Below are 19,950 nucleotides of genomic sequence, written 5' to 3' on the forward strand. Positions count from 1 at the left end.
ACCGTTGATCAATGACAAAGGAAGCCATTTTGGTTCTTCAAGTAGTGAGAGTCAAGCTTCAAGACGGGTCATTGATACCCCTTATCCTTGGTGCAACTAAAGTGTAGCTGCCCCAAAGATGAAGGCCAATGACTAATGCCTCAGATATCCCACTGGGTTATGTTCAGTGTCAGAATACCTGACATGAGGAAGCCATCTTGGATCTGTGTTAGAGAATAGAGTGTAGAGATGGGCAGTTGATCATCATGCTAACCTTTGTTTAGACTGCACTGCATCTGTCCTGCCAAGACTGATGTCTCAGTTGCTCTCCTGGTTAATGTACAGTGTTTGGAAGAAAGATTTGCAGAGACCATCATTCTACCTGCTCAGACCTGCACTTTGTGGCTATTTGCACTGACCCTCCGCACATCAAACCCTTACACACAAGCACGCACACACACACAATCACGCACACACACACACACACACAAACAGACACACACGCACACAGAAACACACACACACAAGCACACACACACACACACACACACACACACACACAAACAGACACACACGCACACAGACACACACACACACACAGACAGACAGACAGACACACACACACACACACACACACACACACACACACACACACAGTCAATGCTGCTGTTCTATTATATACTATTTATTCAACTAAATGACCAAGTCACTACCCACTTTATATTGTAAATACAGTCATAATTGACATAGCACACTCATAATCTATGTTGTATATTTTATACATATCAGGTTATTGCAATGCATATTACCTTCTTCTTATAACTTATTTTATTATTGTACTGCAATGTTGAGGGAGCTAGCATTTCATTGCACATTTTATACCTGCTATAAACTGTGTACGTGAGGAATACAGTTTGATTAGATTTTTATTTGAATCAACGCCGTTTCCATGGAGACCTCTGCTTACACCAGACTGCACTGAATAACTCAAGGCTATTGTTTCAGCTTTGTCCCTGTTATGATGAGCTGCAGCAGCACCTGTTAGCTGAGCCTTTGACCTCTGTCTGAAAGACATTTCAAGAGCAGACGTACATCCAGGCCAAACATGAACACATAATGAGGGCTATAGGCAGGATTGGACCCTGACAGGGTAGATAGCCTTCTCTGTAGCTCAGTTGGTAGAGAATGGTGTTTGCAATGCCATTGAGGGTGGGTTCGATTCCTACAGGGGGGCCAGCACAGAAAAAAATGTATGAAATGTATGCATTCACTACTGTAAGTCGCTCTGGATAAGAGCGTCTGCTAAATGACTAAAATGTAAAAATGTAATAGTGTAACTGTAATAGCAATCTGGTTTGTCCTTGTCTTCCTCCTCCTGTTCATTCTTCACCTCTTTTCTTTCTCTCTCTGGGAGAGCCTCCTCTCTCAACCTCCCTCGTTTACTCTCTCGTTCTCTCCATTCCTCCCTCTGTCATATCAGGAAATCAAATAAACACTTGGAGGATGCTGTTTACCCTGGGAACAGTTAAAACAGGGATGATGAATTAGCAGTGGAACGAGCGCTGATGATGTATCCACCTAGCGCTTTCCCTCTGTGATCGACCATGTTTGTTTTCATTTGGCCACAGTGTGTTTGTTATCACCGTCCCTCCCAGATCCTTTCAACAACCTTCACCCCTGCATCTCAGTCCTTTTAACTTAACACTGAGGTAAAGCATAGAAAATCTGTTTAAAAGAATGGAACTATGCTCATCATAACAGACAAAATAAGGTTTGGTTTTCAATGTCTATTAAAACATGTAGGATATCATTCTAGGCAGTTTTACATAGCAGGCTATTTCTAGCTAACTGTTCCCATTCTTCTTGTAATTCTGAGCTCACTGGCCCCTTCTCAAGTGATGTTGTATTCAAATGAGAGTTGGTAATCTATAACACATGCTCTTCTGCTATGTTGCTCACTGTCCTTGAGTCCAACTTTAAAGGAAGCCTGGATGAAAGCGTCTCTCTGAAATAAATATTGGGTTTTCCCTTTGATGCAAATGACGAGGTTGTCCTCAGAGAGAGGAATGTTCGGCGTAACACTGACATGTGACTTGGAAGGCTCCAGACTAAATTCGCTGGGTGCCTCCACTGCGGCAAAAAAAAAGCAACAACAGCAATGTCTTATTTGTGTTATTTCTATCATTTCAGACCCTGGAGTTAAACAGTTTCTGTCTCCACAGTTTCCACCACTCTTGTTTATTTTCTGACCATGAAACTAACCACAGAATAACAGTGAAAGGGGACTCGTGGAAACGGCACTGTTTGGTCTAGCTCGATTTTCCCCGCTTGTTTCACAGATTCTCATGCATGCGATGCCTTTGATGGAGTCTCTGTGCCTCCGAACAGAACATTGGCCATGTGATAATCTGTTTCTGATGGAAATATTAAGATTAGTAATATTGTCTGCATGCTCTCTTTAGGGGACTGACTACTGCCTTGGCTACAAGGGTTGCCTACTCATACCATGTCAGATAAGATTTATTCGGTGTTGTCCAGAATCTAATTTTAAACTTCTAGACAGGTATTGTACTTACAGTACCGTTCAAAAGTTTGGGGTCACTTAGAAATGTCCTTGTTTTTGAAAGAAAAGCTCATTTTTTGTCCATTAAAATAACATCAAATTGATCAGAAATACAGTGTAGACAATGAAGGCTATTCCATGCGAGAAATTGCCAAGAAACTGAAGATCTCGTACAACGCTGTGTACTAATCTCTTCTCAGAACAGCGCAAACTGGCGCTAACCAGAATAGAAAGAGGAGTGGGATGCCCCGGTGCACAACTGAGCAAGAGGACAAGTAGATTAGAGAGTCTAGTTTGAGAAACAGACACCTCACAAGTCCTCAACTGGCAGCTTCATTAAATAGTACCCGCAAAACACCAGTCTCAACGTCAACAGTGAAGAGGCGACTCTGGGATGCTGGCCTTCTAGGCAGAGTTGCAAAGAAAAAGCCATATCTCAGACTGGCCAATAAAAAGAAAAGATTAAGATGGGCAAAAGAACACAGACATTGGACAGAGGAAGAACATTTCTAAGTGACCTCAAACTTTTGAATGGTAGTGTACATGTGTATAGAAGGCCGGTATTAACTCACCACATACAGTCCATGTTATTTGACATTTTGGATGGATTAAAAATGGATTCCATACTTCTTTGCTAATTGTTATGCTGTTGCATTGATCTGATGACGCCCTTCCTGTTCAGATTTCTGATTGGTTATTGATGAGCAATAGGAAGCAGATGTAGAAGAGAGGATCAGTATTAGAATGATTTAGTACAGGGAGCCGTGGACAAAAGTGATCGTCCCATTGGACATGTCAAGGTTTCTTAGATGTCGCTCTGGCTTGAATTACACGCAGCGATTTGATGTTCACTGGATAAAGACAGGCCGAAGATCCATGCCAAGAAAGATTCCTACCCGTCTACTTTAGTGGATGTCTTGGAAGGCTATGAAGAGGCTATGAAGAGGTTTTAGGTTGCTATGGATTGGGAAGCTGCCCTTGAAGGCTACTAACAACATGTCTTATATGGTATCTATCTACCGTATACGATTGTGTGTGAAAGCAATATACCTGGAGAAACACGCAGATGAGATTGGCTGGGTTTGAACCTGGGTCGCATGCATGCCACAAGACTGTTGTCAGTCCAAGAGCAAGCGTGGTTCACCAAACCACCTAAGGTACAGGTCACCTTCGCTTTGACATCCTCGTCTGCATACTGTACTACAAGACCGTGTTAGCCCACTCAACTAAAACGTTGGCCTATAGGCATTTTCTCAGGGAGCTAATGCAAGTCAGGTCTCAGACAAAGACTGGTTCACCAGAACACCTTGGTTACAGTATCACAGACTTCCTCAATATCTCAATGAAAATGAACTGCACTCGACATAAACATTTTTTTTATAAGATGTTGATTCATTGTACATTTGTAAGGCAACCAGCTGCAATAGGATTGTGAGTTTTCATACACAAACTTTTTGTTGTGAGTTTGCTCAACACATTATTATTTTGCAAACTCACAATCCTATTGCAGCTGGTTGCCGTACAATTGTACGTCGAATCAACATCTTTGTTTATAGGGTGGAAGGAGAGAGAATTATGAAAAATCCTCCTAAGGTTAAGGATATCTTCTGGAATTCCTCTGAGTTTCATGATATTTCACAATAATTCCCTGAACTCATTAATACTAAATGTACACAAAGAACACTTGCCTTGAAAACCATGGTGTTCATTTGTCAGTGGTGCCACCGCAGTCAGTTCAACACTCAATTACATGAACTAACCCTGAAAATGACAGCATGTGTTATTAATGTTGATGTGTGAAATCCTGTGTAAACTGTCTATACAGGGGAAACCCAGTCATTCCGCCTGTATGAGAAATTGTATAAGCTACACTACATGGACAACAGTATGTGGACGTCTAACATCTCATTCCAAAATCATGGGCATTAATATGGAGTTGGTTCCCCCTTTTGCTGCTATAACAGCCTCCACTATTCTGGGAAGGATTTCCACTAGATGCTGGAACATTGCTTCCATTCAGCCACAAGAGAATTAGTGAGGTCGGGCACTGAAGTTGGGAAATTAGGCCTGGCTCGCAGTTGGTGTTCCAATTCATCCCAAAGATGTTCGATGGTGTTGAGGTCAGAGCTCTGTGCAGGCCAGTCAAGTTCTTCTACAGCGACAAAATGTTTCTGTATGGACCTCGCTTCGTGCACGGGGGCATTGTCATGCTGAAACAGGAAAGGGCTTATCCCAAACTGTTGACAAAAAGTTGAAAGCACAGAATCGTCTAGAAAGTCATTGTATGCTGTAGCGTTAAGATTTCCCTTCACTGGAACTAAGGGGCCTAGCCCGAACCATGAAAAACAGCCCCAGACCATTATTCCTTCACCAAATTTTACAGTTGGCACTATGCATTGGGGTAGGTAGCGTTCTCCTTGCATCCACCAAACTCATCCATCGGACTGCCAGATGGTGAAGCGTAATTCATCACTCCAGGGAACTGCTTCCACTGCTCCAGAGTCCAATGGCGGCGAGCTTTACACCACTCCAGCCGACGCTTTGCGTTGCGCATGGTGATCTTAGGCTTGTGTGCACGGCTGCTTGGCCATGGAAACCCATTTCATGAAGCTTCCAATGAACGGTTCTTGTGGTGATGTTGCTTCCAGAGGCAGTTTAGAACTCGGTAGTGAGTGTTGCAACCGGGGACAGTCGTTGAAAGTCACTGAGCTCTTCAGTACGGGTCATTCTACTGCCAATGTTTGTCTATGGCGGTGTGCTCAATTTTATACACCTGTCAGCAATGGGTGTGACTGAAATAGCAGAATCCACTAATTTGAAGGGGTGTCCACATACTTGTGTAGTGTATTTATCAATACTAATAATTAAACCCTGTTTATGGCTTATGTGTAACTGGCCGCATTGTTATCATCACCGGAATGTATCTTCATGTTGTCCATAGTAACTGAACTGGTAACTACAGTAGCTCATGGGATGGAGTGCCACATGTTTATGTAATGATCCATTACTGCTGAACTTTGCCTACTGTATGATGTTGTCCTGTTGAGTGGCTTGTTATGCCTATATTCTGACTATTTTTTCTCTCACAGCAAAAACTGATCTGGAGGCACAAGAAACACAACTAGAGAACACTCATAAGATGTAAGAATACACCTGATTATATTTTATCAGCTGTTAGAGCTTCAGTATGATAACATTGTGACAATGATCATTTTGTAACAACAGCTTACAAAATGATCAGTTAAGTTCACTCTTTACTGCGCTTCATCAATGTTTAGATACCCAGGCTACATGGAACATGTACCTCTACCTATAGATGGCCTTTACTGCGGGTCCTGTGATGGACTGAAGGCGTCCAGTGTCTGGGTTGTTTATCCAAGCAGAGACAGAGTAAACAGCGTTGGCTCCAGGCTTCTGTTAACAATAGGCAGGAATGTGTTCCCTCCAAACTCCCGGGTATTGATCAAGCACAAAGCCAGGGCATTTGTCACTTTCACGTGTGCTCTCTCTTCCTCTATTTATCTTTCTCTCCTGTTTGTCTCTCTCTCTCTCGCTTTCTTTGTGTTTGTCTCTCTCTCTCCCTTTCTTTACGTGTTTGTCTCTCTCTCTCCCTTTCTTTACGTGTTTGTCTCTCTCTCTCGCTTTCTTTACGTGTTTGTCTCTCTCTCTCTCGCTTTCTTTATGTGTTTGTCTCTCTCTCTCCCTTTCTTTACGTGTTTGTCTCTCTCTCTCCCTTTCTTTACGTGTTTGTCTCTCTCTCTCTCGCTTTCTTTATGTGTTTGTCTCTCTCTCTCCCTTTCTTTACGTGTTTGTCTCTCTCTCTCCCTTTCTTTACGTGTTTGTCTCTCTCTCTCGCTTTCTTTACGTGTTTGTCTCTCTCTCTCTCCCTTTCTTTACGTGTTTGTCTCTCTCTCTCTCGCTTTCTTTATGTGTTTGTCTCTCTCTCTCCCTTTCTTTACGTGTTTGTCTCTCTCTCTCCCTTTCTTTACGTGTTTGTCTCTCTCTCTCCCTTTCTTTACGTGTTTGTCTCTCTCCCTTTCTTTACGTGTTTGTCTCTCTCTCTCCCTTTCTTTATGTGTTGTCTCTCTCTGTCTCTCTCCTTTTCTTTGTGTTTGTCTCTCTCTCTCACGTTATGTGTTTGTCTCTCTCTCGCTCTCTCTCTCTCTTCCTTTCTTTATGTGTTTGGCTCTCGCTCTCCTTTTATTTATGTGTTTGTCTCTCTCTCTCTCCCTTTATGTGTTTGTCTCTGAGACTTGAGCACAGTGAGATTCATTCCCTTTAAAGGGTTTATAACCTTTTCATCTGGAATGTTATGTGTGGAGGGAGAATATCACTTTATGTTATTGACTTAGGAAAGAATGTGATTGTGCCAGCTAATACATTCTAGTATTTCTTTGTGTTCTGAAATGCCCAGTCACCTTTACTTAGCATACTTCCATATCAAGTGTTTTTCTGAAATGCTCTTATTTTTCTAAGATTAACTTTCACATTTCACATATTTATTATAAGCCTACAGGTTTCACAATAACTTAGTGTTTCTGTAATCTACTATTGTAATTTGGGAGTTTTGGGTTTGATGTAATGTTTTTGTTCTCTCTATCCTCAGTTTTTTGGAGCTGAGCGTGTTCTTTTCAGTCAAGGCCAAGGCAGGCGAGAAGGAAGTCTCTCCCAACACGCTGTTTTCTGTGTGGCATGAGTTCTCCACTGATTTCAAAGATCTTTGGAAGAAGGAAAACAAACTGAGGTTACAGGAACGGTAAGGATTGGTGCAAGCGGTGTTTTGCAGTTCTTTTATGTGTGTTGAGTCCGTCCTATTCAATGAAAGCCACTCTTTGCTGGGTTTTACTTTGGGGAGGGTTGTACAATCTATGTTCTGAACTTCTACAGACCTACCACAGATCGACTTTTTCCACATTTTATTACATTACAGCCTTATTCTAAAATGGATTAGAAAAGAAAATCCTCAGCAATCTACACACAATACACCATAAGACAAAGCAAAAACAGGTTTTTAGAAATGTTTGCACATTTATTAAAAATAAAAAACATTATTTACCCTTTGCTATTAGACTCGAAATTGAGCTCAGGTGCATCCTGTTTCCATTGATCATCCTTGAGATGTTTCTACAATTTGATTGGAGTCCACCTGTGGTAAATTCAATTGATTGGACAGGATTTGGAAAGAGACCCACCTGTCTATATCAGGTCCCACAGTTGACAGTGCATGTCAGAGCAAAAACCAAGCCATGAGGTCGAAGGAATTGTCCGTAGAGCTCCGAGACAGGATTGTGCATTTGTATTGTATTTATAATGGATGCTACAAGCTTGGCACACCTGTATTTCGGGAGTTTCTCCCATTATTCTCTGCAGATCCTCTCAAGCTCTGTCAGGTTGGATGGGGACATGTCTGCAGTATTGAAGGTCACCAAGAACACAGCGGCCTCCATCATTCTTAAATGTAAGGAGTTTGGAACCACCAAGGCTCTTCCTAGAGCTGGCCGCCCGGTCAAACTCATAAATCGGGGGAGAAGGGCCTTGGTCAGGGAGACGATTAAGAACCCAATGGTCACTCTGACTGAGCTCTAGAGTTCCTCTTTGGAGATGGGAGAACCTTCCAGAAGGACATCCATCTCTGCAGCACTCCACCAATCAGGCCTTTATGGTAGAGTGGCCAGATGGAAGCCACTCCTCAGTAAAAGGCACATAACAGCCCGCATGTAGTTTGCCAAAAGGCACCTAAAGACTCTCAGACCATGAGATGACAATATTCTCTGGTCTGATGAAACCAAGATTGAACTCTTTGGCCTGAATGCCAAGCGTCACGTCTCGAGGAAACCTGGCACCATCCCTACGGTGAAGCATGGTGGTGGCAGCATCATGCTGTAGGGATGTTTTTCAGCGGCAGGGACAGGGAGACTAGTCAAGATCGAAGGAAATATGAATGGAGAAAAGTACAGAGGGATCCTTGATGAAAACCTGAGCTCTCAGGACATCAGACTGGGCCGAAGGACAATGACCCTAAGCACACAGACAAGACAATGCAGGAGTGATTTCTCGACAAGTTTCTGAATGTCCTTGAGTGGCCCAACCAGAGCATGGGCTTGAACCCGATCAAACATCTGTGGAGATACCTGAGAATAGCTGTGAAGCAACGCTCCCCGTCCAACCTGACAGCTTGAGAGGATCTGCAGAGAATAATGGGAGAAACTCCCCAAATACAGGTGTGCCAAGCTTGTAGCGTCATACCCAAGAAGACTCGATTCTGTAATCGCTGCCAAAGATGCTTCAACAAAGTACTGAGTAAAGGGTCTGAAAACTTATGTAAATGTCATATTTCAGTTTTCACTTTTAATAAATTAGCAAACATTTCTAAAAACCTATTTTTGCTTTGACATTATGGGGTATTGTGTGTAGATTAATGACAAAAAAAACGATTTAATCAATTTTAGAATAAGGTCTGAATACTTTTCCCGAAGGCACTATATATCTCCCTGGAACACAATGAACCTACTGTTTCACATTCACCTTCAAGCACACCAAGCACATTACCTTGACAAGCCAAGTGAAGTCATGTCAGCTTAATGTGAAGAATAAAGCACCTTGACTGAGGTCAAATGTAGTGCACCTTGAGCTTTTCGACTCCCCTTGAAACAATAGAGAATGCTGTGTGTTGTAACAACCAAGGATGCTGAAGCAACCGAATACCATTAATCCCAGAATGCAGTACATGTTTTATGTAAGTAGATGGGAAATGGATCAGACAAACTTACATTTTGATTCATATCGATATACTCATATTTCTATTGAACCTACCCTGTGAGGTCAATATCAAGCAGAAAGTCAGGAGTTGCCATAGATGAGTGTTGAATCTTCAGTGTTGGAATGAATGATCCCCAAACATGAGTTTTCAATAGCATGCATCACATGTTCACTATTAGATCCTATCAAAGTCATTCAAATTCATAGACAAGATAAGAAAGAGAAGGGTTGAAACGACCCAGATCGGTTCCATAACCCCAATAATGAAAAGAACACATGAGCGATTCTGTTAGCTTCCAGTGGTTTGATGGTTTTGAAGATAACATTTGAAAAGTCAACAAACGCTAATTGTTTCGTTCTGCTGGATGTAGATTACATTGTGATATGTATTTGTAAAAATAAAAAGTAATGTCTTGTGTTTTTTTAATTTGCGGGAAATGATTAAAACAAAGTTGTAATCATGACCTATTTGGCCTACCACCATCTAGACAATTGGGAAATGTAGAGCCCCCCCCCTCAACCTGACTTACTACAAAGGCATACCAAATTTGGACAAGCACGCACACACATGAATTTACTGGTCTAGAATGTATTTTTGTACAGTGTGCAGTGTTGAGAGTCAGGCCACTGAATGGTTTAAACCTGTCTCTATCATCACAGTGGATCAGAAAGGGGCTTCTTAAAACTTTGGAACTAGTCACCCATAACTTTCTCCTGTATAAACAGCAGAGACCCAAACCTTGCCTGGAAAACCTCACTGCTGAGTTGCCTGACCTTTTACTACTGCAAACATACCTTATCTCCATTTCTAGGAGAAGGTACATTTCAAATGCAAGCGTGTGTATATTACAAATGCATGGCTGAAACTAGTGGTGTCTTTTCAGACTGAAAACGGCAGAGGAGGTTTTCAAACAAGCCAGAGAGAAGGTCTCATACAGCGTCAAACCCAAACAGTCCTCTGGAATAGTGAGTTTTCTTTCAGTCTCTTTTTTCCTTTTTCCTAAATCCTTTTCTCCTAACCACTTTCTGTATATTTTCTATCTCCTTATTCCTCATAAAATACAGATGTAGGAACTTAATTTGACCTTTACCGTCACAGAAAATAATCCTGCAGCAATAGGATTTTAATGAATAGTCAGTCGATTTATGTAAATCACGAAGCTCATCTGCATGGAAAATTCTCAACAAAGGAGTGATCAAATTAAGATCCTACATCTGTATTTTCCCTTTTCTCACTCCTCGTTTTTAAAATCTCTGTATAAATCTCCCCTCCAACCCCCGTCACCACTTTATTTTAGTGTCAAAATGCGGGGGTGAATTCATTTATGTGCCCCATTGTAATGTCTGAAACTCACTTCCATCTGTTTTTATTCCACAGAAAGCCAAACTCGGTCAGAAGATCTGAGCCAATGGACTGGAGAAATCTTACCCAGGAAAAGTTTGCACAAGTGAGATCAACACAATCTGATATGTCTTTTTAGCTATTGTATTTAAAAATATGTTATGTTCTTTTCTTTTTTTAATAGTTTATTTCTGTCATCCAACTGGTTATACGTGTAAGTATGCCCAACAGGTTGTTGGAAAGTTTGATATAAACACAGTACCATGCTTTGGCGCTATCTGTCAATGAGAGATTTCTCCCAAGTCCAAAGAAAGTATTGTGCTATCCAAAGTAAGTATTGTAGAATTAATTAAACAGTTAATTATTTTTGGACAGATGCCATTTTAATGAGAAATGCATCGTTTTACAGTGCGAAACACATCTTGTGGTATCCAGCCTTTCCCCTGTAGCATTTGATAGAAGATACCAGTTAAGACAATCATGTTTCAATAAGCCATTTCTATCCATCCCTGCACTGCCTTCCAGTATAAAAAGCAGTACAAGAGTGAGCTTGTATATATATTTGCTTACCAGACAGCAAGTCAAGTGCCTTTATAGCACACTGAGCTAGTTAATGACAAATGAGCCAATTCAATTAATCTACATTACAATACAACCTGTATGGAAACCAGACCTGCTTAGTGAAAACTTGCATTGTGACAATCATCAGTTTATCATACACTGTAGTTTCATAGAAGGATGATACGTGATGTACAGTTGTAGTTTATGCAATAAATCATGAACATAACCATGACTTGAGTTTAGCTGCTAAGGTATTTAGTACCAAGGTATTTAGTACCAAGGTATTTAGTAGGTCATGAGGATTTCACATCATCCTCTATTGTTTTTTATTGTGGAACCATAGCTACATATTGAAATAATATTATTCAGTGAGTAATACTGATGTAAAATACAACTTAAAAAAATGACCTTATCCACATTACATGTAAAATGATATGCAATCTGTATGTGACATATCCTGTATGATTTGTATGTTTGAATTGTTTTCCTGTTCTATGTTCTGTATGAGCCTTGTAGAGCTGTTGGTGACTGCAATAACGCCTTTGTTCCTGATAAAATGCTATTTATTGAAGATGAATCATCCTGAAAGTCTTTATCTGAATAGTTGTTGAGCCTATTCTTCTCAACCATCATTGGTCAACCAGATCCTTTAATGCCACAACATTGTTTGCATTCAGACCACACAGATGTTTCACATGAAATAGATTTTATATATATTTATAACTACTTATCCTTTGACATATACATATATATTTATCGTACAACAGATATACATAAAATAATAATATAATTTCTTTACTGGCTAGCTTGATATTTGTGTGAATTATTTCACAGGTGGCTCTTAAATCCATAGGCAGATACTTAGACCGACGAGGTTCTTTTTTCTCAGTCTGAAGCCCTATTGGCTGGACAGTTCCCCAGGTAAGCCCAGTCCACAGCATGCCATAGACAGCTTAAGAGCTCTGCTTTCAGTCTAGAACTTGGTGCTGTGTTTATGGTTTTATATGTCCCAAATGTCCCAAAGGCCAGCTGAAAGGGGCCATCAGTCCATGGTAAGGTAATATTACAAGTTTGTATAGAGTCGAAAGGACCCAGTTGTTTTATATGCCTGACTGTGTTGAACTGAAACATGTCTGTGCTTCAGTTGGTGTTGTGCAAAGCATCCATTTATGTCTGCAATTTGTAGTTTTCACCATAGCTGTCCATATAGTCAAAGGGCTAATAGAAGGGCCACTCTGCACTACCAGTACCTGTAGGGTTCATTTTGTGTGACCAGTAGACCTGTGTACAAAGTGATAATGCAGAATAGTCCAATATAGGGGAGAGGTACTACTAGCTTGTCCCCTGTCATGTCTACGCTATTCATGTTCATGTTAACGTTCACTTTCACAGTCACATTAGTGTCCATGGTGACTGTCATGGTCTGGTTCCAAAGAATTCCTCACAGTTTTCCGTTACCACTCACATCCACCGACATACAGCGACACTGTTTGACACGCTGCACCTTGCGATGGCGAAAGGCTGGTTGCAGCCCCGGACAGTCCAGCTGCACAGTGAGCTGGGTGATGCGGTGCGGCCTGCAGAAGGAACAGGACTGGAAGGGCTCTTGGGCCTTGTTGTGGTTCTTCCGGCCGGACCCCGGGCCTCGATTTGAGCTAGGGCTCATGTGGCGGGGGATGTAGAAGGAGTTACACTGGCCATAGCAGAAGCGGTTGACCACCGTACGACTCCGACAGCCCTCCTCGCTCACTGTCTGGCGGAGGGGTTGTGTCTTGCACCAGTCACGTCGGAGGTACCGGCGCTCCGTGACCACCAGGGCCTCCCGACTTGACGAAAGGACTTCGGGTTTCCGCGGCAACAGGCGCTGACGCTCCGACAGGTTGCCTTTGGTCTTGAAAAGTGAGGGGATGGAGCCCTGCGGGCGGGGCTTCCTGGTGTCGGTGGCAACGCAGAGCACCCCAGCCAGTAGGACCGGGAGAGTGATTCTGCAAAACATTCTTGGGAAAATTAGACAGAAAGGTTAGTTTCAGTAGTACAAAACTAAGATTGAGCTTTGTACATAAACAGTGACTATACTGTGACCAGAATGTATTGGTTTAAGAATGTAGCGAGGTTGAGTCTACTGGTTATGTCTCAATCCTGAAGCTATTCCAGTGTAACAGCACTCCGTCTGTGTGCATATGCTTTGGTGTTTAGCCTATGTATGTGTGTGAATGTTCACATGTCATATTGAACTTCCCCCTCCTCTTCACTCAGCCCTTTAAGGCATCATTGAGTTAATCAATCGATCATCTTGTCAACGTCTGTGTCAATACTTATATTTGCTTTCTTCTCAGCTACAGAACTCTTCCAAAAATAAACATGTCTTGCCATCAAAGGAAACCCTTAAATACCCATAACGAGAAAAGGAAGTTGATTTTATTGGTCTCGTCGCCGGGTAAAATAATTAGGGCTTTGCTTACTCTAGTCATGAACTATGCCGCAGATATGTAAACATGCATTAGCAGGCCCATCTGAATGTTATTAGGGGAGGAGAAGAGTACCCTGTGGGTCTCCATTCCCACTCTGTGACCAAGCCCTAAGCCCTATGAGCACTATAAACTGCTCTGTCTGTGTCTCTCTCCACACTGCCGACTGGCAGATGTGAGACCGAGATGAAACTCTCCATAAACACACATAAACACATGCATAAACACTCACACACACATACAATTCACAATGTAATCCCCAAAAAAAGTTCTTTAGAATTTGTCTTTCTGATTTCTCCTGGGAAAAGGAAGTATGCTTTAAGTTGAATACCTTTGTTGGGAAAGAAAATTACTGGTATGTATCTGTATTAATGCCAGTACAATTTGTCAATCACTCAAAAATCTTTGCAACAGATGTTGTACTTGAATTGCATATACAGTATAAAGTAAGAATTCTGATAGCGGACCAAAAGCCCTCCAAAGCCATTGGCAGCTCCAATTCCCTGAAAGACTTCTTTGCTGTGCAAATTGTGCATCCCTTCTCCATTTCCTGGACGTGGGACAATGACTTTATCATGATCCACTTTGGGTTTCTGTCTCTGTTTAGTTTCTGCTCTTGACCCTGGGTCATGGCGCTCTGCCCTGTTAACCTTTCTGTCTCAATGAAACTGTCCCAATGTTCACAGTAATCTATTGGGCAGCTGTGTCTATGACCAGAAAGTAATGAAGTATAGAACAGCCGAGCCAGGAACCATGAGGATGGTGGAGGGCTAGGTACTGGTATACCCAGCAACCATAAGGATGGTGGAGGGCTAGGTACTGGTATACCCAGCAACCATGAGGATGGTGGAGGGCTAGGTACTGGTATACCCAGCAACCATGAGGATGGTGGAGGGCTAGGTACTGGTATACCCAGCAACCATAAGGATGGTGGAGGGCTAGGTACTGGTATACCCAGCAACCATGAGGATGGTGGAGGGCTAGGTACTGGTATACCCAGCAACCATGAGGATGGTGGAGGGCTAGGTACTGGTATACCCAGCAACCATGAGGATGGTGGAGGGCTAGGTACTGGTATACCCAGGAACCATGAGGATGGTGAAGGGCTAGGTACTGGTATACCCAGCAACCATGAGGATGGTGGAGGGCTAGGTACTGAGGAACCATGAGGATGGTGGAGGGCTAGGTACTAAGGAACTATGAGGATGGTGGAGGGCTAGGTACTGGTATACCCAGGAACCATGAGGATGGTGAAGGGCTAGGTACTGGTATACCCAGGAACTATGCGGATGGTGGAGGGTTTAGAGAAGAGGACTGAATGGATGGTGGATGATGGTGGTCATGAGAAGGACAAGGGGGAGTTAAACTTCACCTCTTCAGTGTCTTCCAGAGCAACTGATGTGTGATAAGAATGTTTACATAATTCATGCATTGATGTCAGTAGGAGATTTCTGTGAAAGTTCAAGTTACGCACGACTAAGTCTGGCTCAACTCTATCATAAGGACACATCTCTTACACACACACACTTGACCACACAGTGTCAAACGTAATGATGATGTTTCCTTCTGTCCCCACTGCATCTCAATGTCATGACCCTCCTCCATCATTCAATGATCTACTCACCAGTTAAACAAATGCATTTGTCCCCAAAAATGTCCAGTGACTACTGATCAGAATGGATGAACTCAATCCAACACAGTGGGCTTCCTGCAAAGTTTTCCCTCTCTATTTCCCCTTCATTAGTTAAGAAGACTAGCCCAGGTCTGGTGAGTTTAAAGGCCCTAGGGGTTGGAGGTATATCCTGACTGTGTACACAGCAGATGACAAATATGTTATACAGTCAGTGCTTCAGTCCTTCTCCACTTCCAAACTTTGCCTAAGTATGATACAGACGACCCTGCCAGCTATCGCCATTAATCTCCCAGCAAGACAAATTGCGGTTTAGAGGTTGGGGGGGAAGTGGGGGGATAATGATAGTGTACAGAGAGACTGTTGGAAAACAAAACAAACTCTTTAGCCCTGACTTTACTGCTTGCGGCCCCCCTCATCCACCCCCCTGACTCTCTCTCTCACCAATCATCATGGAGTCTGAGCCGGGGGGAGACCGTGGTTTTTGTATTATCGGTGAGGCCGAGCTGAACTGGACCATGCTATCTGTCCACTTACAGGGCCACTGCATGTTATATCACAACCACAAATACCAGGCTCTATACGCTTGAATGAACCGTCTCAGACCTCAGGTCTACAAATAATGGACTCCAAAAACAAAACTGGGATAGCCATCTCCCAGAGTAAGAATTGCCAATGGCAACTTGAGCTTTACTGACCGCAGTGGCGGCTACACTTGGATGAACTTTCCGTCTGCACCAAAGTACCAGCGCCTCTATCTTAGCAGATCAACCATGTTAGGTCAAGGGTTCTTCAATAATGCAATCCACTAATTATTCAGTCAATAAGCTCAAAGCAGTACCTTCCACATGGGCCCTGAGATAAATTGTTAGCAATGACAAGAACAGGATAACTGACGTCAATTATTGTATTCAATTCAACAGGCCAAAGCTCACACACAGAAAACAAAACTCTGTTTTTACATGAAGGCAATTACATTAGATGCCATTATCTTCATTTGTGGCTTGCATTTCCCCAAACTGGCCTCTTCTGGCTCATTAACTGTAAAAATGTCCATTTTGAGGAGCTTGGTTGAATGTGTCCAACGCCAACATGCCCCTGAGCTGTTTGGACAGCCATTTGTCACCACAATCAATTTTCATAATTACTGCCAGCTGAGAGATGCTCTACTGGTCTCCAAGTCTCCAGCAGTTAGGAGAGGAACTTTGCTCTCCATCCCCCTCAGTATTAGTAGAGATATTTACCCCGCACTTAACAGTACACACACAGAGTGAGAGCAACATATTGTAGAGAATGACCGGGCAGGGAAGTAAACCCGGCTTGCTGGCCTGAAAGACTAACACCCTACACATCACACCAATAGGGTTAACTCACATGGTGGGAATTGTAACGTGGCTCACATAGGGCCCGATTCTAATTTAGGAAATTACGCCTTTCTTACGCACGCCTTTTCTACCCACTTCTCACCCATTGGTATTACCTTATGAAGTTGAGTAACGGGCTTTGCAGGCGTTGTTCCCTTGCGCTCGCTGGATAAATGTAATTCAACTGCTGAAAACACTCCCAATTGCTTGTCAACACATTTTCTATAGGAGTTTTCATTCAATAGGGTTTTCAGTACATGTATCGTAAGCCATCCCTTTAAATACTGTGTATCTTTAATTAGGTACACAGTATTTCTGCCACCTCTGGTCTCTTGGCCCTCCCAACCCTACGCTCAGCCCAGTCCAAGCTCTTCTCTGTCCTGGAACCTCAATGGTGGATCAATGGTGGAACTAGTTTCCCGGTTAAGCTAGGACAGCAGAGTCCCTACCCATCTTCCGAAAGCACCTGACCCCCCAATAGGGGTTGAATAATAATCCTATGAATCTACCCTAATCCTCACTAATCATGGAACTGTATAGCAACCGTCCAGTCGTTGTGAACTGTGCGCCAGGCTCCAGGTTGAACCTGCTACAGTAGGTGTGGTCTGAGTTCCATAATGATATATCAACCGTCCAGTCGTTGTGAACTGTGCGCCAGGCTCCAGGTTGAACCTGCTACAGTAGGTGTGGTCTGAGTTCCATAATGAATATATCAACCGTCCAGTCGTTGTGAACTGTGCGCCAGGCTCCAGGTTGAACCTGCTACAGTAGGTGTGGTCTGAGTTCCATAATGATATATCAACCGTCCAGTCGTTGTGAACTGTGCGCCAGGCTCCAGGTTGAACCTGCTACAGTAGGTGTGGTCTGAGTTCCATAATGATTCAAATAGGCTACATGTTCCAAATTACTGCACAACGTCATCCTAATATGATGCACTAATAGCGACCCTCAGGAACAACTTGGACATGATAGAGAAAAGAAAGGTCAACGGAATGGAATGATGCAAAATGTAAACTACAAATTGAAGAAAACGAACACTAAAGTGACAGCTATAAATGTATGTGGGTATTACTGATGGTGTCTCCCGATAATGGCTAATATTTAATATGATACAAATTGTATAATAAAAATTAGAAATTCAAAAAATCAACTCGGCAGATTCAGGTCTAAAAGAAACCTACAGCTTGGGTGTACTCATACTCATTTAGCGCTTAACAATAGCTCTTAAACACTTATAAATTGCAGTGCAACGAGAATGTTGTTGTTTCAATCGCAAGGTAAATGCTTTTTCCACTTGGAAACGGCAGGTTCGCTCGACGTTATTCATGAGTTCCTTTGCTTGTAAAGGCGGTGGAATTATGAAGGAATTAAATCAAAATATGATTCATCTGTAGACACACCTTCATTTCTTAGATTTCCACCCTGAACGAATAGCAGGTGAATAGCATGCTAAATGCATTGTTCCAATATTACAAACACACAGTGTTCGGAAACTTAAATCTAACATTAATTAACTAAGAGCTCTTTGGATTAAACTGGAAATAATAGAGTGTGGGGAAGGGTTTATATCAAAGGGTTTATATTAGGACAAAGATGTGTCCTGCCTAAATCCTCTTTGGAATCAGAGCTATCAGTCCAAGGTGGAGCCGTCACCGGAGCGGTGAATCGGATCAGAAGCCAAGCTCACTACTCACACAACGCTTACACACGCAAACTCTCACCCACACATGTAATTCATCTGTCTCTCACATATTCACAAGTCCCGTTAATACCTGCTTCTAACTTGCATAATTATTCCTGATATTTTCCACATTCTGATTGTTCCCACATTATTAGACAGGTGTAGACAATCAAAAGACACATCGTGATCTGATTGTGATCGTCCTGTCCACCTCCAGAGGTAGTCAGACATGCATGGTGTCTGGATATCTTACAAGTGTAGACAGATCTGGACAGAGAAGCCATTTAAATCATTATTATTCCGCTCTCTGAAAGCATTGACAGGTGGCACTATTGACTGATTACATCAATATGTATCTTACAATAAATACATATTATTTTGAAAGAATATCTGTCAAATGTGTGTAAAGGAAGGGACCAGGAAATCTGGTCACAATGCAGACAGTGGATGGATAACAGACACATTTTAATACCATGTGTAGACACATTTCTGGAAACGTGGGCACAATCAGAATGTAGACAAGATCAGGACAAAGGACCCATGTTAGCACCAGGTATAAACAAGGCTACAGTCTCTCTTACACACTGATGGATTTACACTGTGACACAAAGTTACATTCGTACCTTAATGCTATAGCTTCTCCCACACCTACACACGCCAAATAATTTATCACTAATACAGTCTTTCATTCATTAGCTAAATCAACAATCACCCACATACCCATTAACTCACTGAAAGCACTCACTTCCATAAATATTCAGGAAAATGCTTCCTGTGATTGAATCTCACCCTCTAAACCTGTTGCTCTCCAGCCTGAATAACTGACCAGCCACCAAGACTACTGTATGAAGAAGGAGGAAGACAGTGACTGTACCTCTTGCCACAGTGTCCCAGGACAGTGGGGTGATCCTGTCTCAGTTAGGGGTAGCTGTCCACCCTTACTGGTCCTGTAGAGGGAATCCTGGTGTTGGTTTCCATTGGAACAGCAGGGGTTCCTGAGGTGGACTTTCAGCTGAGTGTCCCAAGGTCTGTGGTCCTGTTTCTCTCCACTGAGTCTGTATCTTTGAGTTTATTAATAATCCATATTTATCTCAAAATATGTATATATCTCTTTCTCCTCTCTTTGTAATATGTCTTTCTATGCCATTGGGTTTCTGTGTCTCAGTATTCTAGTTCAGTGTCTCTGTGTGTTTCCAGCTGGGTTTGGAGTCTCACTTCTGCTTCCCCCTAGACATAGAAGGGGGCTTTCTATTGGCTCTGATCACAACATGAATCAAACCAAGCCTCACCTCTCTCCCATACCCTCTCTGTTTCTCTGCATACTTATCCTCCCTCCTCTTTCCACAAACATACTCACTGCTGACTCTCCACTCTTGGAATCCCCTGTCAGTCTTGCTCACTCCCTCTTCCCTTCTTCACTCTATCACTCCCTCTCGTACTCTGAAACCCCAAATCCCTTTTGCTCTCCCACTATCGCCCCCTTCACGCAATTTCCTCCCTCACTTTCCCTGTCTCTCCCTCACTTTCATACTAATCTCTCTCTCTCTCTCTCTCTCTTTCCACCTATCCACCTTTCTTCTCCCTTGGCCATGAGGTGGGTTCA

At 42.6% G+C, this 19,950-nt stretch overlaps 2 protein-coding genes across 2 annotated transcripts in view; one reads left to right on the forward strand and one right to left on the reverse strand.

The window, feature by feature from the left end:
- The window catches only part of fmn2a (formin 2a), a 43,723-nt gene extending 31,948 nt beyond the window's left edge, over positions 1-11,775 (forward strand). The window contains exons 14-17 of the mRNA XM_082965460.1: positions 5,632-5,683; positions 7,149-7,298; positions 10,186-10,267; positions 10,680-11,775. Coding sequence (XP_082821586.1) covers positions 5,632-5,683; positions 7,149-7,298; positions 10,186-10,267; positions 10,680-10,706 — 311 coding nt within the window. The 3' untranslated portion in view covers positions 10,707-11,775. The remainder of the gene's footprint in view (positions 1-5,631; positions 5,684-7,148; positions 7,299-10,185; positions 10,268-10,679) is intronic.
- On the reverse strand, positions 11,746-19,768 carry LOC106577064 (gremlin-2). The gene is made up of 2 exons (XM_014154780.3): positions 19,222-19,768; positions 11,746-13,201 (listed from the first exon to the last, which is right to left on the reverse strand). Exon 2 carries the CDS (start codon positions 13,198-13,200, stop codon positions 12,646-12,648), a length of 555 nt encoding a protein of 184 aa, XP_014010255.1. The 5' UTR covers position 13,201; positions 19,222-19,768; the 3' UTR covers positions 11,746-12,645.
- Between the last annotated feature and the right edge of the window lie 182 nt (positions 19,769-19,950).

This window comes from Salmo salar, chromosome 18 (assembly GCF_965601325.2).
Source record: "Salmo salar chromosome 18, fSalSal1, whole genome shotgun sequence".
NCBI lineage: Eukaryota > Metazoa > Chordata > Actinopteri > Salmoniformes > Salmonidae > Salmo > Salmo salar.

Bases quoted from the DNA above. Each gene is read 5' to 3' on its own strand.
- LOC106577064 (XM_014154780.3), bottom strand. From the start codon at position 13,200: ATGTTTTGCAGAATCACTCTCCCGGTCCTACTGGCTGGGGTGCTCTGC.